Below are 27,620 nucleotides of genomic sequence, written 5' to 3' on the forward strand. Positions count from 1 at the left end.
CATATCACTCTGCTAAATCAAAATGTAGAATGCAGCAATTACAAAATGCAGTTGAATCATAAAATCACAATTCATAATATGTCCACTGTCATGGTGCTCGAATATGTTCTTTTCAGAGTTCTTCTGTGTTCTTAGTTTTAGAATAGAATAAACCAGGTTGGAAGAGACCTTTTTTGATTTGGTTTAATGTTAATTTTTTTTTTCATATGTTGAATACTATATGCAGTTCTCTGTAGAAAAAGGAGAAGTCTTTAAATGTATGCCTTTAATTAGCGTTTAAATTTCCCTTGTACAATGTAAGAAGCGTTCCCTCCCCCCCAAGTTACGTGCAGTTTAACTGCATTGTTACTGTCAATAGTGCATGATGTAAGTTAGTTTTCAAAGGGGTAAATGTGTGAGTACACTCTCTTGAAAGCTTTTGCTTAATACCATGGGAAAGCATTGGGTAGTCTACCGATTTTTCTTGGAACACAGTGTGAAATGAGTCTATTTGACTGCTAGAGAGAACAATACAGTGAGAATAAAAACTGCTGGAGCTTTGCAAAGTGTAACTTGAGCTGTTCAGTATGTCATGTAAATAGCTCTTCTGCTATTGGTTGTAGCTGACAAGAAATCATTAGTTTCTCAAACACTTAATTCCTTCAGTAGGTGACAAGATAATATTTATCCCTTGAGTTGGGGGATGCAGTTATTAACAACTGAATATTGGTTATGGCTTTGATAGTTTAATACTCCCTTTGAATCTTTGTGCCTTCCAAATGGTCTTTGAGTGCTTCTGAAGCTGAACACAAGCTCTTCAAGTCTTTTCATTATTATCCATGGTTAATGGTCAGTTGATCTGTATTTCATATGCAGCCATTTGCCAGTCATTTGTTTTAGGCACTGAAAAGAAGCAAGTACTATTTAAGTATGGTTCAATAATAACTTACTGAAGAGCTAACGAGGAAACCCAACAAATTAGAGTCCAAGAAGTGGTAGACAGCAGAAGAATGAATTGCTAATCTAGCTGCAAATCTTTTGTCCGTTTATCAACCAGTTAGACTACCTAGGGATGTGTGGTTCTTCAAGGTGGATGGAGTCAGATGTATTAAGTGGTCATAGGCCAGATGTGAATAAGCAAACAAACACTGGTTTTTCAAATGAATGTGTGTACAGATAGTAAGCATTTTTGTGCTGCTAGTTTTTTTTACTTCTTGGCTTTGTGAATTAGGAATTTGTATGACTCTTTGTGTTTTAACCATAGGGAGTTGCCTGTTTTAATTTGAACCACTAAAATGCTATCACTTCTATTGGTTTCTTGACAATTATATTGCTTCAAAATGAAGTTAGATTGCACAGAGTTTTGTGGTATCTTGGCTGTTGCCTGAATTTCAGGAATAAGAACTCCTATTTATAGTAATGTGGTGTTTGGAAGGCTAACTCAGGTTGAGAAAGGTCTCTTAGAGCACCACAACTTTTCTGAACCGTTTATTGGGTAGATTCCTTGAGTTATTTGTGAATATATCTTTTTCTGTGCTCTTTTGAAGTCCCTTCAAAGAGTACTCTTAGCTATGTTTTCCATGAGATAAATACACATTTTTTTTTTTCACTCAATGCTCATATGCTTTTCAGTAGCTGCTGAATTTGAGCTATTAGTATTCTGCTTTTACAATGCTTTCCACTTTCTGCTCTAAATGTTCAGATATTACACACAGTAATATAAAAGCACCATGTACCATTTGATAGTTTCTTGGTTCATAGCATTGCTGTGAGATGAAAATGATACGGAGTTTGTTACTGGTTTTATAGTGTGATGGCAAGACAGGAAAAACCTTTAAGGGAAAGAACCCCTGGCAGCAGCTAACACTTAGAAAGGAATGAGAGCTTTCTTTAGGAAAGCTTTGCATTGAGCTGACTTCTTTCAACAGAAATACAAAGAAATGTTTCTGAATTCCTGAAAAGCTTCTTCATTAAAAATGTTGAAAAAACCCTCTTGAAATTTTGACATACCTCTCGGTTTCACATGAGAAGAAATTCTTGTTGACAAAGTTGCACAGTCCTAAACCTACAAACAACAGAAGTTCTCCAAATAGCTTACTGTGGTGATACTCTTGCAGATATGTTTCTTGTTCTCCCTTATGTTGTTCGCAGTTAATGGTTGTAGAAAATAACAAAGGATGGGAAGACTGTTAAAAATGCTATTGGATATTACCCGGGATAGTAAAATCTTATTTGACAGATTAATACAGAAAGTCATTATTGTCTGTCTTTGAGTTCAAGTTTTGCTTAAAAAAGCCCCAACCAACTGGAGTTCAGCCAGGGTCTCAGAGCATTTACTTGCAACACAGACTGAAATATTTGCATTCTACAAGCAATATTTTTCTGTAACTGCTATGTGAAAAGGGAAACATGAAATGATGGTCATGGTTCTTCCTCACCTTTTGCCTGAACAACCACAGGCAGCTCATTAATCCGCAGAATACTTACTTCAAGCACAATCTAGGATCAAATTTCTCTTCTGCTTTAGTCTGATCTCTTGGTGTGGTCTGCTAATATATTACAGAAAGACAAATAGAAATGCATTTTATATTCTCGCAAGAGAATGGTCAACATGTAAAACAAATGGATGAGTGGAAGAGAACTGACAATTGCCAAAAGCAGTTGGGATGACTTAGTGTTTACTATTTTTTATTTCATGGCATTTTGGAATGCTAGTGGGAATAGTTACTGAAGTAAAGCGAATGACAGTATGCATAGTTCTTAAATATTCATACTTCCATATAGGTTGCAGCACTCATATTTGATGAAGCATCTGAATTCTATTTATGATTCTGTGGTACAATGCAAATGAATCTTCAGGGGTTTTCCTCATTTAACATAGTTTTGCTTTAGGAGACTATAATAATAACTTAATGTTGGTTGTCACTAAAATATGTACTGCCTGGCTATCTGAGCATCATGTATTTCCAAGGAAGGCAGCCAAAGCTGGAAGGAAAAACTGCTTTTGGAGACCAAAAGTGAAGAGAGCAGGGGAAGGTCAGGTTAGAAGACACTTCTAAAGCACAGTTTTCATCAGTTAACAAATTATTGCATTCATTGAGTTAGCTTCTTGTAAAATGTTAAGAATGTTTAATTACAGAGCACTAGGAACAAACAAAAATGATCTTCATTTCTTTTTAAAAAGAATCCATAAGTTTAAATCTTTACTTGGCTGTAACATTAGATATTTAATACTGATGCCTCCATGAATATGTAGTTAGAATGTCATTAGTTAGATTGAAATCAGTAGTAACAGTCGATCAGCAGCATTTGGTCTGTGAAATCAGTTACTGGGCTCAGTTACAAAAACATCTGTTGTACAGGGAGCAGTGGAAGCATTGAAAAATACTCCCTTTCAGGCTTGATAGGATTTTTGGATCTTGGGGTTCAATGTAAGTTAACTGAGATCTAATTATCGGTGTCTCAGTACAGGCTGTAAGGATTTTCTCCATTCTTCAAGAGAAATACAGATGATCTGAGTGTCTTTTAAGGGTCTCTGACAAATGGACTCCAGGGCTTCAAATTTTTCATTAGAGATCTTACATGCTTGTTTTGAGCTTGGAGCTGTGCTTCCAGATGCAGAGATGAAAACAATGATGATAGTCTCACAGACTGTTTTGGCAAGTCAATGATATTCTAGATCAGACACACTAGAAAATGAATGGGCAGCTGTTGTGGTTGTTAATGAGTTGGGCTGTATTAAGGTGTAGGGCAGGTACTGCGTTGTGGGGGGCAGGGGCACACATAGAGGCATATTTCCTTGTGTAGCTGCACAGAAGGAAAGAATAAAGATGGTATTAATTTCTGACCTGTGACTTGTGTTCTTTTGACCTGTCTAATTCTAAGAGAGAGTCTGGTATCTCTCTGAGAGAGAATCCAGTATCTGGTATGCTGTGAATCGTGTTGCTTCTTAGTGAAAGCTGGTGGAAAAAACAATGCATCATCCTTTTGTAGTTTTTAGAGTCAAAACTTCAAACTCAGTAGTATTTGGTATGCAAAATAATCTTATCATGGATTGATTTGTCTTTTGGTATGTAAATAGCAAGAGGAAGGAGTTCTATTGAGGTATTGTTAGCTCAACCATATCTTCTTTTTATTGTAAAACAGTTAAATCTCACCTTCAAGAAACCATCTCTTCAGACAAGTTGGTTTTGTTTTTTTAAACAAGTAGGATAACCTTTATACAGTGAAATTTTTCCTTTATAAAACTTTTGTGATCAATATTAATCTTTGTGTGATCACATCACTATCTTTTAAAAAACCCACCACCTTCACAGTTTATGGAGTATAAAGGATATGTAAAATAAGCTCAGCGAACAACCTGCTGTGGTTGAACGATACAGCGTTTCTTAACCCATGAGAGGAGATACAAGTGCACAGCTAAATGCATCTTGTCCTTGTGAATCTACGATGTGATCTTAACTCATCAATTCCTTTTAATGCACAGTGAAGCAGGGGTTTGTGGTCAGCTAATGCCTTCTTCTTGATGACTTCAGATGTTCCCAGTACAAAAATTCTGTAACTAAAAAAACCCTACACATTTTTTATTAAATGCATCACAGTCATTTTCTGGTGAGGGCAATACTGTAATGAAGCTGAACAAGAATTTATGCTTCATCTGTGAATCCAGTCTGGTTGTATGTCTCTGGAAACTTAAGCTGTTGCTTTTTGGCAGGGTTGGGGATGAATTTGTTTGTTTTTTCTGTAGAATGTCTTTTAAAAAACCTCAACAACTAAAATGAAGTGTTGAAAACTTGAGTGTTCTTTCAAGAATCTACTTTATAGCAAATCTTTGAAATAATTTAAACAGATGTCATTGTGCTATGCATCTAGAACATTCTTTCTCTAAATTTTGATATTATCTCTTAACTGACATCGAATTTTATCTTTGGCTGCTGGCATAAGGAAAGAGAAGATGCCATCAGCAGTGTGATGTCTATGGTGCTATGATCTCAAAATCTGCTCAAAAATCTCCTGGTGCTTAATTAAAAAAGAAAAAAATAAAAAAAATTAAACAGACACATAACTGTATGATGAAGTGTCTTCTGGCAGGTAGAAGTCAAGGACTGAAATGTATTATGCTCTGCAGATAAGTTGTGATGAATTATATGCTTGGAGTCTCAGGTAACTTTGTAATGCTGTGCCAATACTCAATGTATCAGGCCTGTTGCTATCAAAATCACTTTTACTGTTTGATTGATAGTCTAATTGCAAAACAGTATGAAGCAAGTTAATGCCTTCTCCCTAAAGGATCATGTTAATTTCTGGCTCTTGTAATTTAGGTTGTGTATTTTGCCAGTCAGGAATGATAGTGGTACTCTGAAGAAATTAATTATGTGTACAGTAGATCTGTAAAGGTAATAATTAGTACATAATAGTCTGTAACTACTGGGATTGTTCCAGTACAGAATTCATTATCCATCCAACTTACCTCAAGGGAAAACTTCTCAATCAGGGTTTTGTTCCTTCTTTATGATTAGACTTTTAAAGTACAATTTGACAATCATTCTGATATGTTTTCAAAATTGAAGTAGGGTTTTAATAGCTGAGTTGAGTTTGTCACATCATGGGAGTTTGAGAAAGGACAAGAGAAAATGCAGACTTGCATATAGACTGTAATTGACCAAAATATATTGTAATAATATATACATAACATATAATAGCTTATTTTAATAGGTTCTTGTAGTAATAACAATATATAGACTTAGGTGGCTGCCCTTTTTGTATTTCCCTCTGTGAAGAACTGTTGGGACTCATCTTCAGGTCAATTCTAAAATGTTAGTAATCAGCAAAAATTAGTAAAACTGTAACTGAAGTTTAGTTTGAGCTCCTTAATGTTTTGAGTCACTGATAGTACCTAAACTTCTTTTGCTGGTTAAGGAGAAAGAGGGTTGAAAGGGGGACCTGAATGTAGTATGAAAAGCTTGTGGGGAAAATTGAAGAAACAGCATAGCAAACATACTGAAAAAAGCTGAAGAACAGTCCAGGGAGACAATGTTGCTTCTGAGGACAACATATGACACAATGAGGGTAGGAAAAGCATATGCTTAAATAACACTAAGTACAGTGATGTTATCGAGATCCTCATTTGTCAGCCTTATTAGTAATGCTTGTTTGGAGGTGATAGTTTTTATTTTAGGCTATAGATGTTAGACTATAAACAATTAAGGAAACTATACATTCTGCAGAATTGTAAGCAGATAATGGTTTATTATGGACATTGTATGTATATATTATTAGATGTACTACTCAAATTTCTCAGAAGTAGTGAGGGGACTGGCTCTAAAAAATAGCCGAAGGTCCAATACTAGCTGCTGGAGTGGTGGTATGATAGATGTTTGCAGGTGTTGCACTCCGTGCTTCCATGAACAAGAAGCATACAAACCTTGCATGGAGAGTTGAAACTAACTTGTACTTCAATGAAGTGTTAAACCTAATCAAACTACGACAAATGCCATTATTGCAGTTACACTGATGCTAGCACCCAACAAAAACTTCTTATGATCCACTTCTTATTTTTTTTGCTGTTATGCTTACCCCTCCAATGACCCCTGAAAAGCAAAGGTCTAATAGTCTTGCAACAAGTCATTAGCATCTCAACTTCTTCATTGCAATTTCTATCATCTTACAGAAGAGGTTTTTCTCCTTTTAAGTCTGCTTGGGGATGTTCTAGCTTGCTAATAAAATATTATTTAAAAGACATTAACAATTTAGCTGTGTGTTCTTTCCTGCTAGTAGATCATTAACTGGTGCCTTCTGTTTGCATTTGATTGGGGCAGTTTGTCAAGTCTTCTTTCAGTTCTGTTAAAATTTCTGTACGCTATTCTTCCCTGCCTTAAAGTGTTTGGATGACTACATTCTAATTAAAGTGGGTTATTAAAGCTTAAGCTGTGGTAGTCTTTTGATTGCCACCTACTTTCTGTGAATGCATGGCATTTGAGGTCTAAATGTCAGCGTTCTTGGAGTAGTGAATTAAAGGCCAGAATGTAGGTGGGCTGCTATTCCCACCCACTTTAGCTTTTATTTTCCCTTGCTTGCAGCATCCACAGGAACACCTCATTAAAACTTAAATTTTGTAGTTTTCTGTTGTTAAGGAAACATGCCAGAAAATTTCAACAACTTTTACCTGTTTCTCTATTGGAAATTTTTCTGCTTTTCCCCAAAAGTTCTATAGCACAACAATATGAAGACATAACTGTCTGTATTTAATGTTTTCATGTGCATTGAACAAATTGGATCATATAAACCAGGAAGGTGCAACGGTTTTAGTATGTTTTTATTAGACTTCAATTAAAACTATGCTTCTGAGCGGTTTGAACACATTTGGTTCATACCACTAGGGTATTCATACTGTAATGTCCATGTGCAAGTAAGTAGTGTAGCCTTACTCATTAACGTCGTGCAGAAGGTGTTCATGTTCTGTTCACACGTGCAATACCTAGTGCAGTCTTTAATGAGATCTTTTTAGAGGCCCTTTTGTTGCTACTAGTACATAGAGCCATTGAATGTTCACATTAGTTTCTGTCTTTTGAGCTTTGTTATGCCTTCTCATTTCAGTTGTGCCAAGTACTTTTATGCAATAGAGGAATGTAGAACCTACTACCAAATCACCTAGTCAGAAAGGTCGTTTTAAAGCTGTATCTTTCTGTGTTCTATATCTGATGTGAAGCAGGCTGACTTTTGATATTCTGAGGAACAGAGTGTATAATTTGTTTTGCTCTGTGGAACCACCCATTCTTAAAGGGTAGCATGTCATTTTGCAGGCATGGGGGAAAAAAAAAAATCATGTTACTTACGTTTTTCTGTTTATATCTCTGCCAGATACTGAGTAGATGGAGAAGGAAAGACAGCATAGTTTTAATGTGAGTCAGTGGATACTGTTTATTCATCTGACTTCTTTTTCCTTGCCCTGCCCAAAGTTCACAGGTACATCTTTTTGACAAGAAATTTATTATTTTTAAGCCCCTGTGCTGAGCAGGTAATGTTCATTCTTTGTTCAGAATGAATATGGTGTCTTTAAACATTCTTATTGAAATAGTAATACATACAAACTTTAAGTGCAGTTTGCAAGTTTTTATTCTGCCTTTGAAATGATGTAGGTATTGCAAGATTGATTCTACCTCTGTTCAGTGGTCCTCTAAATGTTATAAAGCTTATATTCACTGTTACTCTTGACTGACAAATGACAATATGAAATATGCATCGTTCTTCATCAGCCCTTCCTTTTTGCTTGATAGAATGAAAGAGTTTCACTGGGGAGAAAAAAGTTTTGTTTATCTTACTTTTCAGCTGTTTCTTGGTAAAGAGATAAGTAGCAAAGAATAAGGTTGGTGCCCCATTAAACTTAAAGGAAAATTGCATTCCTTTACATTTGATAGAATACATAGAATACATAGAATACATAGAATAAACCAGGTTGGAAGAGACCTTCAAGATCATCGCGTCCAACCCATCAACCAATCCAACTCCGCCCAAGCAACTAACCCACAGCATCAAGTACCCCGTCAAGTCTTCTCCTAAAAACCTCCAGTGATGGCGACTCCACCACCTCCCCAGGCAGCCCATTCCAATGTGCAATCACTCTTTCTGTATAGAACTTTTCTAACATCCAGCCTGAACCTCCCCTGGCGCAGCCTGAGACTGTGTCCTCTTGTGATACTTCTACAGAAAAAGAAAAGGAGTTAGTACTTCTAAAAAGTGGATCTGAAATTGATATGTTAAAAAGCCCAGATCAAATTAATTAGAGATCTTATCTTAAATAGACTGAGTTTTGTTCCAAATTCCTGTTGCCTGTCTGTATTTGTAGGTGTGGGGCATCAAGCTTCAGTTTAATGCAGGAGTTTTTAGAATTAAGCTCAGGTATGTTGCACTAGCTCCACAGTATGCATTGCTTGAGTATAATGTATTTGTTTCTGTATTGCAAACTGCAGGTGGCTCCCTTGGTCTTCTGATAAACTCAGGGATGTGATGTTTGTTTCCTTTACCTCCTAGCCCTCTCCTTTTCAGAACTGTATGAATCCAAACCAAAGGCAGATACTGCTTCACAGTGTAGGGTCACCAAATGTTTGTGTCTTAGAGGAAATGCATTTAGTTAGATTGCTTCCTTAGGTAATCAGTCTTTATATTACAGCTTCATATAGAAGTGAAGCAGGCTGATTTGTTTTCATCTTTCCATGTATTTGAAATTGTTGCTCTTTTTCAACAAAATAAATTCCAGTACCATGAAAAAGAGAGAGTTGTTAGTTTTCCTTTTCTTCTCAACTGAATATATGCAGTCAGACTTAGGGTTTGGAAAAGGCTTTGCACCGCTTAAGCAAGCTGATGCATAGATTTATGTCTCTGTGTTTTCATATGCATTTAAAAAACATTTAGGTGATAGTAGAATTATTTGAACAAAAGTCACAGTAAATGCATAAGAATGCATTTCTTGGTATAGGAAAAAAATGTTTCTGTGAACTAAATGAAATAAAGCTTTTCTGCCCAGACATGTCAGGGGCAGTTTGTGCCAGATAACAATACTCAGTCTTGCTATGTTCAGAATATCAAGAGAAAAAAGAAAAGGTGGGTGGGAGGCGGGGGAGAGGTCATATGTGTCCCTTGCATTCTGTTTTCCATCAGGTATAGGGTATGAACTGGAGAAGTTGACTCCTTAATAGTTATACTTTATTTATAAACTTTCAATAGTTACCCAGGGAAGCATAGTGTCCAAACTGACCTTAGGAATGATGCATGTAGTTTTGCTGCAGCTGGACTATTGTTCAGGAGAATCACAAATGAGGCCTCCCAAGAATTGTATGTATGTTCCTGTGTAAATGTTTTCTTAAGAGGAAGCCACAGTGCAATTGGTAGCTGTTGGACAGCACCTGCTTCTGTTGAAGGGAGTGTGTGTCTTTTATTTCAGGAGCATCAGTACCCATTCCATTCATCATAGTACAAAAGGACTAAAATGAGAATAGCATTCCAGAGGGGCCAAAACAAACAAAGCCTTCCAATTAGGAGGCAATATTTTTTCAGTTCTAGGTTTTTATATTTCATTTCAAATAACATTTTAGCATACTTACATTTGAATAAGTTAAATGGTTCTTTTTCTCTGTGGAAGGCAATTTGTAACATTCAGTCACAAAGAGTATTTGTCATCTTTTGAAAACCCATACTATATAAAGAGATGTACTGCTGGTATGAGCTGCTAGTGATTATACGACTTAATTGCTAGAAGTATCTCAGAAGCTGCATATTCACACCTGAATTTGTATTTTAAAACCACTGTAACAAAGAAGTCACTAAGACTATTTAGTCTTCCCTGCTGGAGGCTCCAGGCACAGGGATACAAAGTAAGAAACCCTGCCAGTTTCCTCCTGTTTTACTTCTCCAGATACATGCTGATTGTCTGCTTTTGTTAGTGCTAAATGTGAAACTGAGATGACAGAGGATGCCATATGTAAGACCATCATTTGCTTAAGAAATCTGAAACTCAAAAGTGTTTCTGAAGAGTATTAACAAAGACTCTTTGGTACTCAGTTTTACTGCAACTTTGAAGTAGCAATTTTTTCAAAAAGCTTTAGCAGTAGAATTCAAGGTAAGGCTGTCAAGAGTTTTTCTTCAATGAGTTTTGCTCCTTGAGTAATTGCAGGTATTTGTTAGTGTTCCTTCAGTAAACTTTGAGAATTGCTTGGTAATTCTATAAATGTAGTAAGTCAATGACCCTCTTGTATTTCATTCATAAAAATCTGAGTTTGGAGAAGTGAAGAACTGATTTTCAGCAAGTGTTGTTGGTGTTGAAGTTGTGGTGAACTTGTAGAGCAAAGTTTTGTGTGAAAGGCATAGAAGGAAAAATAATGAAGTGTGAACAGCCAAGTACTGTCTGAAAAACATCTCTGATGTGTGTGTTTAACAGTGGTGTGACTGAGCTGTCTTACATATAATGCCTTAATTTTTAGGTGCTAACTTACAGAATTCATGTATAAAGCTGTTAGACCTGTGTTGTTAGAATTTAAAAATAAATACCATGAAGAGGAAAAGTGCAAGAGTCAATTTTTACTATAAAGAAAAGTCAAGGGGATATAAATTCTCAAAAGCATGCATTGTTTCCAGGCCCCCCCCCCCCCCCCCCCCGCCGCTGTGTTCACTGTCTCAGAGGTCCCCATTACAAAGAGTAAAGATTGCTACTTGTCACACACAGGCAAATGTGTGTAACTCAGATACATAAATTCAACAAGTTTGGAATTCTAGCCTACTGTGTGATGACTCTGTTAGTAGTTAGTACAGCTTGTAGCTACTATATGCCATGTTTTTCAAAGGGAAATAGAGCTTTTGGTAGTAGCAGCTTTATCAAATCGAGGAGAGGAAGGAAGGCAGTTTTGTGTTCTGAGATGTCTATTCCAGTCTCTGTGATGCAGTGCTCAAATAAACTATAGCACATTTAACGAGCAGTTGAGGACAGAGACACATGTACTAGGTACACTAGGGAAAGAGATTGTGTACAAAGACTAATCAGCATGAAAGATGAATGCATTCAGGAAGTAGTCTTGATCTATAATGTTCTTCGAGAGAGTGTTTTTTCCATGATTTTGATTAAAAAAATTCAGAAGTTGAACTGAAAAGAAGTAGGTATTGTTTTTTAAACAAATAAAAATCTGTACTGTTGAATAAAATACGTTCTGCATGAATAGGTAAAATGATCACACCAAAATGTACCAGGGAGTACTGGTTGATGGTAGGCTGAACATGAGCCTGCAGTGTGCCCAGGCAGCCAAGAGGGCCAATGGCATCCTGTCCTGGATCAGGAACAGTGTGGCCAGCAGGAGCAAGGAGGTCAATCTCCCCCTGTACAGTGCACTGGTTAGGCCACACCTTGAGTACTGTGTCCAGTTCTGGGCCCCAGGAAAGATGTTGACTTGCCAGAATGTGTCCAGAGAAGGGCAACAAAGTTGGTGAGGGGTTTAGAACACAAGCCCTATGAAGAGGTTGAGGGAGCTGGGGTTGCTTAGCCTGTAGAAGAGGAGGCTCAGGGGAGACCTTATTGCTCTCTACAACTACTTGAAGGGAGGTTGTAGACAGGAGGGGGTTGGTCTCTTCTCCCAGGCAACCAGCACCAGAACAAGAGGACACAGTCTCAAGCTGCACCAGGGGAGGTTCAGACTGGATGTTTGGAAGAAAGTCTACATAGAGAGAGTGATTGCCCATTGGAATGTGCTGCCCGGGGAGGTGGTGGAGTCACTATCATTGGAGGTGTTTAGGAGGAGACTTGATAGGGTGCTTGGTTGCATGGTTTAGTTGATTGGGTGGTGTTGGATGATGGGTTGGATGCGATGATCTTGAAGGTCTCTTCCAACCTGGTCTATTCTCTAATGTCAAGCCCAAAAAAGTAACCGCCAGAAGACACTATTTTTCAAGTATTGTTTTTGCAACTTCATCATTTTTACGAGGGAATTGAAGTTAGATACTGGAAAAAATTATTTCATTTGAAGCTAGTTACTCAGAACAACTTTCAATAGCCTGTTCCCTGGATTTTACAGTAAATTTTTGTTAAATGAACTGTTTAGGAACATTTCCACAACAGATAACCTTAAGTGGGCCTTACCTTTCATGTGTAAGAGTTTATATGTATATATGTACTTAAAATATGGTGATAAAGGACTGGAGGTCAATCACCAATCACTTCTCACTTTTAGGGCTGTACAGAAGGGGTTTAAAATAATTACTCTTGCGTTATTTGTAGCTGTTTTCTGGATTCCCCCCCCCCCCATATATTGGTAAAGGAAGCTCCCTGGTCAATTACTGCTAGAAAGCTGATTCTTCAGGCACTTGGCTGTGACTTTGTGACTCAAGTGAAGGTAGAAGGGAAAAAAACAAACCAAATTGAAAGAAAACCCAACCAAAACAACAACAACAACAAAACAGTCTAGGAGAAAGGAAGGAAAACAATCAAGTACTTACCAGGAAAGTTTGTGCTGACTATTAAGGCTGCTATGCACCTGTAGTTTATTATCCTGAAAGCTTCCAGCAGAGTTTCAGGAATAACAGTGTATTTGTTTAAATAAATAAAACCCCAGCATAAACAGAGACATAGTTCTAAGCAAAATTTATGGCTTTGCTTGTGAAATAATTTGTTTAAGTCTGTATTAAAGAGATGTCCCCTCTATCTTTTAGCAAAGCCATTGCTAGTACATGTTATATTGCCTCCTAAATGTGCTTTCTCTCAAGTTTCTGTTATACAAAATACAAATTTTTGTATTTTTTTTTTCCTGTAAAAGTGTAAACTGATGAAATGTGGTTCAATTTGTGACTTAGTTCCAGGTACGTACTGTGCTGACCTCCAGTTACTTTGTGTTTACAAAAATGTTCCTCATTCCATGCTTTTTAGGTTTATGTGCAAAACCTGATTTATCTTCCTTTATTTCTGACCAAAACCAAATAAATATTCCTCATCTGCTTTTGAGACTGCAGCTTTTAGCTGATTGTTAGTTTCAACTGTAATGCTATTAAGAGATCTTTCAACAGAATATTGGCTACAAGAGTTTCTGCTATATGTACATAGAGTAAGGGATAGATCTCTTATCTAAATGACTAAAGGTATTTCAGAGAAAGGTACATTACAAAGCTGTCTAAAGGATTATAAGTTAACAACCATGATAGTAAGTTTCTGCATTCAATGAAAAATGGAAAATAGGCACTAACACAGATTAAAAAGTTGATTATTTTGTTGCGCTGTTGAGTTACTTAATGAACTCTCAAGGATGTAAAGTTGAAATTGGTTAATGTATTCTCTAAGTGTTGTGTGTCTCGTTCAGTTGTGAGAAACTGAAACTTCATTTTTTCAGATACCCTTTCTGTTCTGTAAGGTGGGAATATAATTATTCTAGAAGATAATTACAGAATAGTTTCCAATGTGACAAGATGAGAATAATTTTGGGCTAAGAGGCTTTCTAAAAGTCAAAAATCTGCCTGGTAAACTGGATGGTTTTTATAAGTCAATGTGGAATTAGCTATAAATAGCGTATTCTAAAGAGTAACGTGTGGGATAAGTTTTGAGTTTTTCCTTTTGACATTTATGGTTCTTGCATTTGAGACATTTAGATCATTTGCACTGAAGTGCTGCCTTCTTCATGCAAGTTTTTAGCTAATTTTTGCTTGTGTTGGTAGCACACAGGTAAGCAGATCATAGGTTGTATCTGCTAAATTTTGAATATAGTGGGGATTGTGTATGAATTTATGCTTAAAATGTGCTGAGGTGAATAGTGAAACCTGGCCATATTGGTGAAGGTGAGACACTATTTTTAGTCTGCCGCAGCACAAGTGGCTTAATTTAGTACTCAGGTAGGTCCCCAAAGACTAATCTTGTAGTGTGGAAGTAATTTATCTTTTACCTCCTGAAGGCAGATAATCATTGCACATGTACTCAGTGAACATTTCTGTGTTCTCAACAAACTTGGTCTCTAAAAAAGGGTTTTCAAGGTAAATTTGTGAGAAGGTGGCAGTAACCACGCAGGATTGTCTTCAGGCTGGTTTTGTCTTCAGCAGGTGACTTACTCCATTACTTACTCGGTGATCTTTGAGGTCTCTTCCAACCTTAGTGATACTGTGATACTTAGACAACAGTCTAAATATCTGTTAATATATATTAAATGTGTTGCTTCATGAACTTAAAATAAACTAGGTGATACCTGCTAGCTCTCAACAGTTGACATTTTTTTCCCAAGACAGAGGCCCTGTCTTTATACCCAGTACAGTTTTCATTGTGTTTTGTCCTCAGTGAACTCATCATCCTTTATTGTTCGTAACTGGTGATATTGATCTTCACTATATTTCAAACAAATGTGCAGTTTTCAAGTGTTTCAGTCCTGTTGCTTGCCAGTCATCTTTGTTCCTTGCCTCTTTTCATTCTGTCATTGCAAGTCTCATTAATGACTAACTTAAATTTACTTTCTCTGTATTTTCTAAGACCACAGAGGGGGAGATCAAAATTGTACCTGATGCACAGAAGGCAAACAGTAACACATCATTGAACAATGGCTGTTATCTAAAATGTATTATTTGATCCAGTTATTGGAGGAGTAATCCCACTGTTTTGGTAGTCTTAGGATGGAATTATTTAGTGTCTCAATTGTTTGTTTTTCAGAGACTTACATTAGTATTCTGGAAGTGTTTCATGGTCACAGTATATTGAATCTCTATTGAGATGACCTTAGTTAGAATGATCATTAGAATGATTGTAATGTGGAAAGATGCATACATCTTCCCTGTGACAATGTGTTGTGTGGCAGTTCCTGTTCCAAATGACTCGCTCTTTTCTAATGTGCCTGGTTAAAATTCTAAGTAGTTCTAATGTCAAGACTGTAATAGCCTTTTTTCTTGCGACAGATGTGTAGCAAAAATATTTGTACTCATAGATTGATAGAATGGTTTGGGTTAGAAGGGACCTTAAAGATCCTATAGTGCCAACCCCCCTGCCGTGGGCAGGGACACCTTCCCTTAGTCCAGATCGTTTGAGGCTTCATTCAGCCTGGTCTTGAACCTCATCTAACTTGTCATCCAAAGCCTCCCTGTGTAACATGTTCCAGTGTGGCACTGCCCTCACTGTAGAGAATGATTAGGTTGAAAAGTATATTTGGTGTAGATAACTTGCTACTTAATGATACTGTCCAGAAGATAGCAATTTAAGGCACGTGTTGATGGAAGACTTTATTTCTAAGCATCTTACAAATAACAACTTTTAACCTTGTTTATATTTGTCAACTATCAAAGCTGTACTTACCTGTTAATTTCACAGGGCACTTCTTACTGGTTGTAGAAATTATATCCCAATTATTTTTTTATATCATCCTTTTCCCTTGTCAAGTTATGCTGTGGACCTGGTGCTTATGAAAGCATCCTTTTCAATCCTGCTCACTTAAGAAATCAATAAATAGCAGCTAATTACTTGTTTTAAAGTCTGAGTTGGTAGGAGAATAGAATTCCTTCTACTAAACAAAATTAAATTTCATAAGTACTAAGTCAATGGAAATTTCACATTGTGTATTTCACTGTGTAGGTCAAAGTGTATAAGCTGCATTCTACTTGAAAAGCTACAGTAGGTATAGAAGATGATAAACAGTTTCAGGAGTTTATGATTTAGATATACGTAGTGAAACAATTTGTCATCCATGTGTGTACCTTGGTGATAGAGAAATATCCAGAAAGATTGAGGCTACTGAAGTGTGCATTTAGAAATGTGTACTTTACTTAGTGTTTAAATATTTAGTCAGGAGCTTTGTATGTCAAATACCACAGTGAAAGAGAAGAAATCAGCATAGCTCTGCATTTTCTGTCAAGTTCTAGTCTGTTTCATTTAACACTGTTATGCATTTCACTTGACTGCGTAATGGGAATTTTGGATCTTGGAATCTTTTTTACCTTAATTATTTCTAAAATTCCATTGGAAAATATCTTGTTTATCAGTTCACTGGGAAAGATGTGCCTTTTACAAGCCTAATCAAGGAGAACAGTAGCTAAACTGTTCATTTAAAATAGTTTTGTTTGCTGGACTGGTAATAATGGAAAATTCATGTATTAAAATATTGATAAAATATGGTAGCTTTTTTTTTGTAATTTCATTTTCCTTTTTTTTTTTTGACTGAGTCTTGTTGCTTTTGGAAGTTGGACAGATAACAGGCTTACCAGTTAGGGCAGAATCTGGGATGTAATTACATCTCTCTCACAATTTTGAGGTGATGATAACCTGATATCAGAGGCAAAAATATAACTGGGACACCGAATTAGAAACACTGTTGTAGGCAGCATTTTGTTTCTGTAGACAAATGTCTTCTCTGACCCACATAATCTTACTACCTTACTTCTAAAATGCGTTGGCTGATCTATTTCAGTCAGTCGTCAAACGCCTAAAATGTAGGCGGTGAAAGACACACAATGTCTTGGTGCCCAGCAAAACCCACCAAGGATAAGGGTCTCTTTGGAGTAGAACTCAGCATCTTCACGTGAAGTGCAGCAGATGTTGAAGCAGTGGCAGTGGCAAAGGGGAAAATGGAGTGGACGATCCTGTGCCTTTTTTCCTTATAAATATTTAGGGAAGGGATGTGAGAGAAGAGTTCATGGAAAAGGCCGCTAGCCTTTGTTGTACAACTCAGCTAAGTAGGCCCATGGAGGATATTTTCAGTTGAATCATTGTCTGCTGTTCCTTGATTTCTGATGTTCAGAAGTAATACTGGTATGTATTTCTGTGACTGTATGCAATGAATTGTTGATACTTGCTTACTGTCTTTCAGCAAAAGCTGCATCTTTTGTACTGGTATTTAGCAGGGTAAATGGAAGGGCTTAAAATCAATTGTTTGGTGGTGATTTTGTTTTTAAATAAACTGTCGTGGCCCTGTGATGGTTTCAAGCTGTTGATAGAAAGCTGAAAGTAACAGCAGTATGGAGTAACAAAGTACCCTTTAGCTGTAGAAATCTACTGCACAAGTTCCTGATGCAGATTTTCAAAGAGCCCTAGTTTACATCTATTTGAGGGCCTTTTTTCATAGAAAAAGAAATATTTCTTGTGGTCATGAGATCTAAGGAGTCAAAATAACAATTGATTGTATTATATGGACACATAATAGGACAACAGATGCTGTGCTATTTTTTGACAAAACTAATTTGTAAAACTAAGTTACAATTTGGGTGTGTTTTTTTCTTTTCTTCCATAGAGCATAATCTGTTGGGTTGATGTCACTTCCTTCAGCTTGATTACATTAATTAGGCAAAAAATATACAAAATTACAAGAGGTTCCATGTGTTTGGTTCCCCCCCCCCCGTCAGTTTTATATTTTTTTTTACTAAGAGCTCAAGCTGAGTTTCACTTTCAGATCAGTATCTCTTATCTTTGTAATTTTTTTTTTCTTGTTTAAAGAGGTATTTAACTCTTCTGATTGCACAAAGGACAGGGTGACAGCATTGATAACAGTGGTTTTCGGTGAACTGAAAAATGCCAGGTGGTATTTGGAAGAAACATGGCATCACACAGCTGGTGATTCAGTTGACCAGAGGCATCTCTTACTGCTCTTGAATTTATCTCTAGATACTTGGTGAAAACATTTGCTATTTGTCAAAGTTAAAGACCAAATAACAGTGTGGAAGCCATAAATGAATTTGGATACCAAGCCGCTTCAATCTCAGTTCATGCAGTTCACAAATTGCATGATATATGTGTCCAGGAGAGAAGTTGTGGCTTCAGCTGCGTGAATCATGGCATCTCCCAGAGTCTCTCTGGCATCCATTGAACATTCTCTGGTTTCAGTGGTTTTAGGATTGGATAGGGACTATGTTCTCTTTGGTCACTGATCCATTTGGCTTGCACTGTTGTTTTCTGACTTGTTGCCCTTTACAGAGCTCCCGTTGTTTGGGATGCTTCTGGACACATTTGTGGCTCTTGACAATCAACAACTAATTTGCATAGCTGGCTGCTGGGTTAAATGAACTTGCCAGAGTTCATTCTGCTGCCTGGAACAAGAAGTTGGTTATATTTCATGTACTTTACTGAAACAAGTGGTTGGTACAAGTTCATGGGCTTATGCTGACTAGGGCTGTCTCATCTGAACTGCTGCAATGTTACATTTGAGTGTGGAAATTATGTGGTTAGACAAATGGAAAGACTGGATTTATTGGTCAGGGAAGAGAATAAGTGCAAATTTGAGACTACATTATGTTTGGCTTGCCTTCCTTAGAAGTGACACAAACATAAAACTACCCATAGCTTCCCAATATCATTAATTTAGTCAGGCTCCAGGAGGTTTTATTAGGTTGTAAGAGAACTTACTCAATTTTTGGGCTACAAAATATCTTCTGATCTTTCTATGACACGCTCAGCTCACTTTGTTTTTCTGTGAAGTTAGAGCGCATGGGAGTTGTTCTGAATGAACTCAGTGCAATTAATAGTTTCAGCTCTTCAAGCACCCTTCTGCATATGTAGTTTAAGTTCCTTGCAACTGCATGCACACCTAGTTTTTTTTTCTTCTGTATTCCTATACTAACCATAGGTCTTCTTTCAGGTAAAGGGGAAAATAAAGTAATTAATTTCTTTTATGCGTTTACCTTTGCTGCCAAATACTAATAAATGCAATTGCAAAGTCACTTGCCAGTTGAAAATAAGATGGAATTACTCACTTATTTCCCATGACAATATGATGTTTGTTCACTGTGGGGACGGACTTGATAGAAATTGGAAATTGAGGCTCAGGTTCAGGTAGGCTAAAGTTCACTTAAATTTCTGCTTTTTCCACACTGTAATTCAATGTACTCATTTTTATCACCCCTTAATTTTCATCCTCATCATTTTGAAAAGGAAAGGAGTTTAATATGAGCTGCACAGTTAAGCTCAGACTAAAATGCTTTAACAGCTCCAATACCATTAAATAAATTTCTATGTATTTTTAGACATTTGTCATGATGCCTTCTATTGCCATTCAGCAGTTAAATTAATGAACAGGTGTAGAAGAGTAATTTTCAAGAACCATTCTTGCTTCCTTTTTTTTTTGCTACAGAAGTACAAAAGTACTGATTCAACTGATGGTTGATTATTTTTTCTTAATTGCATCTCTGAAGACTATCCATGTGTTTGTGTGTGTCCTTTGCCATGATCATCATTAGTCTTGTTTAATGTGTTTTAAACTTATATAATGCTTTGTTTAGTGTTGTCATTTTTCTTTAGACCCTAAATGGGTTTCAAGCAGTGCACTTTCTGTGGGATTAAATTAGTTCCCAGCTGAAGGTATTACTGAAGGTACACATGAGCTGCACATGCGTTGCATAATGTAAGATGATCAGAAAACAATCCCTTGCAGCAGGTTGCATCAGATTTTTTCCTCTTAACACTGATAAACAAATATGTTGTTACTAACAAAATAGAACTCTAAATTAAAAAAAAATAAGTAGGTTATGTAATGGTGGTGTTTAGGGCTGTATTTGAAAAGGCATCTGTATGACAAAACTGTCTTGCCCCCTTTTGCTTGATCATAGTGGCTCTCTTTGCCTTTCCTTCTCCTCTCTGCTTGAGGTAAATGGGAAAGAAAAGTAAACCCAGCTGAAACGTTCTGTAGATGTAAGTGATGTGAGATAATAATGCAGCAGTAGGTATTTTGTCACTTCAGTCACTGTTAATTGTGTTGCTGCTTTTTCCCAGCTGAATGGAGAAATGTTCTAAAAAAAAAAAAAAAAGACAGAAACTGTCTCCATTTCTTAAAAAAAAAAAAAAAAGTAAAAATTGTGCCTGTTTGTACACTTGTGTGTGTATGTATTCCAGATAAGTCCAAATGTTCATCTACATAATTTAACGTGTAAAAGGATTAACTTTTAAGCAGCAAAACAAAGGTATAGGACAGGGGATTTTAAAATGCTTTGCATCAATTCAACAGAAGTGCATTAGCACAGGCATGGTGATCTGAAATCCAGGATGTTAATCTGACAGGCCCTTTTGAATCAAGGGAGGTTCTTCTCCCCCTCTGCTCTGCCCTGGTGAGACCACATCTGGACTATTGTGTCCAGTTCTGGGCTGCCCAGTTCAAGAGAGAATGGGAAATACTAGAGAGTCAGATAGGAGGGCTATCAGGGTGACTAAGGCGCTGGAACACGTGCTTTATGAGGAAAGGTTGGGAGACCTTGGGCTGTTTAGTCTGGAGAAGAGACTGAGGGGGGATCTTCTCAGTGTTTTTAAGTGTCTGAAGGGTGGGTGCCAATTGGCCAGTCTCTGTTCTGTCATGCCCTGTGATAGGACAAGGAACAATGGCTACAAACTGGAATGGAACATAGGAGGTTCCAGCTCAACATCAGAAAAAATCTTATTTACCATGAGAGTGATGGAGCACTGGACTAGGCTGCCCAGAGAAGTTGTGGAGTCTGCTTCTCTGCAGACTTTCAAAACCTGTCTGGATGCATTACTGTGTGTCCTGCCCTAGGCAATACTGCTTTGGCAGGGGTGTTGGACTAGGTGATCTCCAGAGGTCCCTTTTCAGCCCTACCATTCTATGATTCTATGAGCTTTTCTCTTCTAGCACATGTGCTTCTTTCCTACAATGAGAGAGTGCTTGGACTTCTACACACTGAGAACTTGTGAAGAAGCTGTTTTGTCATTTTTTGGAAAGAGTGACTTGCTAACTGGTTGGGTTTAACCACTTATTGGGGATTCTGCCATCATTCCAGGGTTGTTAATGCAGTGGCAGACTGGCATATAAATGATCAGTTCTGGGAAGAGAATTAGTTTAGCCATGAATTTTGAAGGCTGAATTTAGACCAAGCCTTACTTAAAGTAGAGAAGCAGCTTGTCATGTGCTTTGAGAGGCAAACTTAAGCAGAGTTATTGTGGCCTGAGCATAAAGAAATTCCCCTTATGCTCCACATTGTTTGTTTGTTGTTTTATTTTTTTTTTTTTCCTCCATAAGATATGACCATTTTTGTCATGGAAACCGTGTATGACTGTCACTATCTCCAGGCACTCTCTGTAAGACTTGTGAGTTTGAAAAAAAGCTGATATTGAATGAAGATGTAAGCTAGTGCCAGTATCAAAGTGCTTCAGTGATAAACTCCAAGGTCTGTATGAAGTAATACAGATGCTTTAGTTTCCAGATGGACTTTTTTTCATCTTGCTTTTTTTTCAGCTACCTATAATGACCACTGCAAAACCTCTTCTGTTGGTTCTGTGGCTTCAAAGAAAAAATCGTCTCATCTTTAAAGAGGCAGTTGTGAAGGCAGTACTAGCAAAGGGTTGGGAGGTTGGTCAGCAATAATATATTGATTCTAAAATGTATCAAGTGGCTTTCTGTTTTGGTTTTTTGTTTTTTTTTTTTCAGTATTCCATAAAGCATGGTCCTGTCATAGTTGTGTTGCTGTTAAAATGAACTTGGTGATCTGAAGGAGACAGCCGCTAACAGAAGGGGGGAAAAAGCTTTTGATAGCTCTCTGATGCTTAATGTCATCTCAAGCACGGGTCAGACTGTGCTGGAGAAATTCCAGTAATTTTTTTGCTTATGAGTTTCAGATTGGTAAGATTGGTGTTCACACCATGTTGTGACTTTGATGCAGTCACTTAGACATCTGGCTCTACTTTTTTTCCATGTTTTTTTGTGAACTGGCATAAAGCTAACTTTAAGTCTTTGACATCTCATGTTTGAAAAGATAAGAGCCTTTACCAAGCGTATCTCAGGTCTTTTCCAGATGGAAAAGCTTTAATCTTAAACCATCCATTAAATATTCACAAAAGTGGCCATTTATAAGTTGTGATGTTGCAGGCCTTCATGCTTAAGCAGATAAGAATAGCCATGTTTTGTAACAAACCTTTTGAGTGTTTGGTCTTTTGTGTTCTAAATATTTTTACTAGTTTCACAGCCACTAGAGGAATGCAACCTGGAGACAGGTGAGGAGGGATAATAGTGAAAATTGGCTGTTTGCCCATTCTGTGGGTGTCTTTTTTTCTGTAAAATACTGCATTCTTAAAAACAACCTCCAACACCACTTTTACTTTTTGGATACTGTGGTAACAGAGTAACTCAATACATGTTTTGGGTTGGGCTCATGTAGCACCTTTGTCCTTGAATTCTTGCTTGCACTTATTCAGTCAATGGAGAATTACACTATAGGAAAAAAAAAGAAGTCAGTTATTTTTGTTACCTCTGCAGTTTTGCAAGCACAGGACTGAAATGATTACAGACAGGTGTGTATTGTGTTAGCTGGTTACAGAACAGGTTTGTCTCTAGTGTGTTCAGAGCTGTTAGGACTGTGAGGGTGTGTACTGTTCAACACTTTAATAAAGACCCAATCATATGTGGAAACCTGGAGGGTTTAATTCTTGAAGAGGTGAAGTATGGGATAGGTCACTCATCTCTTGAATCACTTCACACACCTGTCTCAACAGGCTTTTCAATAGCTTCTGTTCATATAACAAAGCTCATAATGCTCATTGCCTTCTCATGGGACAACTAATTGTTGACTCTTGGGTGTTTTTTGTTTTTGTTGAGCACCTGGTTTTATTTCCTTGTTTAACTGAGAGTAATTAGTGAGAAGGGCGTGATGATTTCATAGAGTGCCTCTTCATGATTTTAAACGATAGTTCATTATAGTTAGAGGGTCAGTGCTGGTGGGAATTTTAAGTATTGTTTGTGTATTATCAAGTCGTCGTGTAGCTCTGTCCTTACACAGACACAAAGCACACTGGTCATAGGTAGTTAAGCCTGCAGAATAATGGCAGGGCAAGGTGAGACCAAGCATTGCACTGCTGAGTTGTCTTTTCTGTTTAGATTTGTCTGCTTTTAGACTCTTTAAAATAGTTGGGGCTGAGGGAACTATCTTGTACTGGCTTAGTTAATGGTGGTGTGAGAGTGCCCAAGGTAAATTCAAGTGCTACATAAACTCAGTAGAATTGTTTTATGCCAGATGATTTCCTAGTGGTAGTAAGGAGAAAAATAACTTTTCTTTCTTCTGTTCCCTCTCTCTTTCCTTTTTCCCAGAGGCTGAAACTGAGGTTGAGGTGTTATTCTTCACACTAAAAATTGACAGATTTTCTTAGGAGATGGTTGAAACCCATGCTGATGAAATTAGTACAGCAAAGTAAAAATAAACAAACCAAAAAATTGCTCAAAGAAGAGAAGGATATTTAGTCTGCATAAAACTTTCAAGTTTTTCAGTTACTTTTTGAATCTTCTAATGTTCAGTAAGACTAATGTTAAGCATGTTAAGTTTCTATTCCTTCAGTGGCAAATATGTTATGTGATATTTAAAAGGAAATTATTTCTTGCTATGGGTTTACTTTATTAATATTAAAGATAATTATGTGAAAATTAAGCATGTTAAATTATGCAAATAAATCAACTCATCTTTAAAATATTTCCTTACCATGTTACATTCTGTATAATTTTAAGACCTAAATAAAAGGCTAGTGATTCTTGCGAAATAAAAAAATAGAAGTAAAAATATATGGTAATTTGTTAGTATGATGTCACTGATAGAGTAAAAAATTATGTTAATGTCACACTGAGAAGTCTCAAATCATTTACCTTATTTGTTTTAGATAATGAACTTGAAATAGTACTTCAGTTATCAGTATTTCAACAGAGGGCACTCATGTGCTTTGAGGTAGCATCAAGTCACTGTATTTTTCAAAGTGCTCAGAACAAACTACAGCTGAAAATAACATTTTGTTAGTTAAAACAGAAAAAAATATGATTTGATAGTGCTTGGGAAAATTGGTCATTGTCATACTAACATTTTCCTTCCGTTTTTCTCCTAATTTTGAAAAACTCATTTGATTCTTTGGATGTTTTAGGGTACGTTGTGGGAGTCTTTAAATTTTGTCTTGATACTTATTGATACATTATTATGATTTTCTAGCAGTGTTGCTATTAGTCTCTGGAGATTGATTAAGTGATAATAATAAGTCTGAATTTGAGAAATATTTTTTTTCCAGCTAAAAAGCCCGTAGAAGAATCTGAAGAAAAGAAGGCAGTTCAGTCGAAGAAAAAGATTAAAGAATTAAGAGTTTTGGATGGAAAAAGCGCACAGAATTTATGTAAGTGATGTGAAATGCATTAGGTGAATATCTGATTCGCCTGTACACACATGACTCTTCTGAAATGTACTTTTATTGTCTTTGCATGTGCACTATTCTTTTTCTAGAACCTGCCTGTGGCATGAGTCCTAAGTTCACAAATGTTTTACATGCGATGTGAATTTACTATGCAACTTGGGAAAACTAGTATGGACAGAGGTTGTAGATGTCAATTTTAATGGACTGTAATTTTTTTGTTTGCTTTAGATTAAGTGTTGTTAAATGATAGTCACTGATTCAGGGGAAGCAGTGTTGCTTGGTTTCGTGGGCTGGGCTTGAGGGGCCATTCCTAATGGCTCTTCCTGCTAAGAGCAGTGGAGAAACAGAACTTGATGAGGTTAGACTTCTAAAGAGAAAAATGTTATGAAGTAGGCTGAGTTAGGTGCAAATATTACTACTATAAGTTAGTGAGGGAAACAGCTCTGTTTCCTTTTTTTCACATGCAGCTTCTTTCTTTAAGGAAGGAAATCAATCATTAAGAGTAGCACATAATTTTATTTGAATTAGGAATACCATAAAATATCACTAGTTCAACTATGCCAGTGGCAAATGAAGCGTGTAAAATCAAACTTGGACTTTGTTTATTGCCACATCCTTGAGCACATTTTCTCAAGCAGAAAATGAGCTATGCCAAAAGTCATAGAAAACTTCCAAGTTGTGAAGCTAAGGGTACAGGAAAATCAGCCATAGTCATAAGGCTGAATATGCAGCACTTCATTGAAATGGCATGGTAATCCACTTGGATCAGGAATGCTTCTTAGTTTGAGTGGGAATTTGGTGAGTTGTTACAACATCCTGAGGTCAGATTGCTCGGAGAACTCCCATCTTTAAATGGTATGCAACATACATTTTTTCTTGTAACAAAAGGTTGAGTTAGGGTATTGGATTTTGTCTTTGCCTAGCTCTCTGTTAGCCCTTTGATATGAAATTTTTCTACAATGGCATGTAAATATCATTCAGCCACTTGTAAATGCAATGCAGCTATTCATATATGGTCATGAAAGCTAAAATAATAGACAAAGGCTTCTAGTGGCTGAATAAGTCTTAAGTACTACAGACCTTGTCATTGGCAAAAGCAGGGCTTTATTGCTGAAGATAATTAACCCTGCTAGGGAGCCACTGAAGTTGATTTAAACAGGCAGAAGTGTTGTCATAGTTTAATTTCTTAGAAATGAAATTCATTCCATGTCAAACTGCAATAGTATGCCTTGGCTAGTTTTTGTTTTACATAGAAAACTTCATAATTTGGACCATAATTGCACTGAGAAGTGGTTTTTCAGTCTCTAGGAATTAAGTTTTCCTTCTCATATAGATCTTTATGACCTTTTTGACTCATATTTATTACTGAATTTCAGCAATATTTTTGGGTTCTTTCCGTTTGCCTTACGAAGAAATAAAAAATATCGTTTTGGAGGTCGATGAAGAGAAGCTCAGTGAATCTTTAATTCAGGTATGTGAAAATATCACTGGTTTTGTTCAGTGCTTGTTTTCCACATAAAAATGCTGTGAAAGTATAAGAATTCAAGAGTAAGAATAGTGTACAGTTTCCTGGATATTGGCTACAAGTGTATCAGTTTTGTTTACTGTTTTATTTCACTTGTGCTTTTGAATATGGTCACATGTGGGATTAAAACTGCCTTTAAAAGACACTGTTAGCAAAAGCACTTTTGAATGTCTCACTTGATGACGTTTCCTTTTAAAAAAGAAATCTCTGATATTTCTTATTCCTGTTTTAAGGACAAGCACTTAGCAGCTGTAGCTCTATGAGCACTGTTCAGTAATAGCAAAAATATTGGTGTGCTATCAATATTGTTTTGGTTACAAGTCAGAACACCACCATATGAGCTGCTATGAAGAAAATCAACTTCATTCCATCCAGAGGCAGTATCCTATAAAAAAGTCAAATGTGATTGCAAGGTGTATTGGGTCAAGTATTTCCAGTAGAGAGGATAATTTTAATGCTTTTGAATAATGCACTTCTCAGACCTTATCTAAAATACTCAGTACATTTCTCAAAAATGAATTTAAAATGGGGAAGCTGAACTTAAAAACTACTTAAAGTTGATTGAGGGATGGAGAAACAGACTACAGAAGGAAGCTAGGAAAGATTGGCTTGATTAGCTTAGCAATATAAATAGCTGAGAGGGCATATGACTACATAATAACTATATGGGGAGAAGAGTGATGTGCATAAACACTGGGGAGAAAAATGAAATTGCATAAGTAAAAGCCACTGTTAACACCAGAATAAATGTATATGAATTCATCATGAATGCAACTATCTAGAAACTCAGCTGCCTATACTATTAAAAAAAACTGAGGCTTTGGAAATTGGTCCATTTCCAGAGGGAATGGTGTGGCAGAGTTGCTTTTAATAAATAGCAGGGAGATTTACCTGATAACCCAGCAGAGATTCCTTCTGTATTGCTAAAGATAGTCTTACCAATGTAATGGGGTAAATGGGCTGTATCATCTATTTCATGTTCAGTCTGCTCTGGTCTATTTTTATTCTAATCTTCTGACTGAGTTATTAACTAATTTACAAAGCAGACCTTGCCTTCTTTCATGCTTAGCAAAACGTGTACTTTGTAAAAATGCACATGTAGAGCAAAGGTTCTGAATATCAAAGTGGTGAAAGCTAAATGGGTGTAGCATAACTGAGCCTATAGAGAAGTGCTTTTTCAGTTATGCTTCTCAAGTCCTTGATTCTTGCTAATTTTCTAACTTAATTTGCAATCTTGGCTAAAGTTAGTTGGATTAATCAGTTTGAGTGCATGGTAGACTTTGAGTACATGGTAGACAGTATACTGCTGTAACCTTCCTTGAGGAAAGCACTTATGAAAAAAGACATTCTTAATTCCTAGTGTGTCTTTCAGAGACTATGTTTTTCTAAGCCTGCAGATGTCAAACACCACATTTAGCAGAATTCAGAGCATTATGACAGTGAGTTGTGAGTGACAGTTTCAGAGTCTTGAAGTCAGCCTTAGATTTCTAGTTCTTAGGCTTATGTAAACCATTTCTATTTACCCCATTTTTG

The 27,620-nt window shown here is 36.7% G+C and overlaps 1 protein-coding gene across 1 annotated transcript in view; it reads left to right on the forward strand.

Moving 5' to 3' along the window:
• Positions 1–27,620, forward strand: part of DIAPH2 (diaphanous related formin 2) — a 229,682-nt gene that overhangs the window by 52,847 nt on the left and 149,215 nt on the right. The window contains exons 19-20 of the mRNA XM_054169316.1: positions 24,443–24,544; positions 25,939–26,033. Of these exons, the coding sequence (XP_054025291.1) occupies positions 24,443–24,544; positions 25,939–26,033 (197 nt within the window). The remainder of the gene's footprint in view (positions 1–24,442; positions 24,545–25,938; positions 26,034–27,620) is intronic.

Source organism: Dryobates pubescens, chromosome 18 (genome assembly GCF_014839835.1).
Source record: "Dryobates pubescens isolate bDryPub1 chromosome 18, bDryPub1.pri, whole genome shotgun sequence".
NCBI lineage: Eukaryota > Metazoa > Chordata > Aves > Piciformes > Picidae > Dryobates > Dryobates pubescens.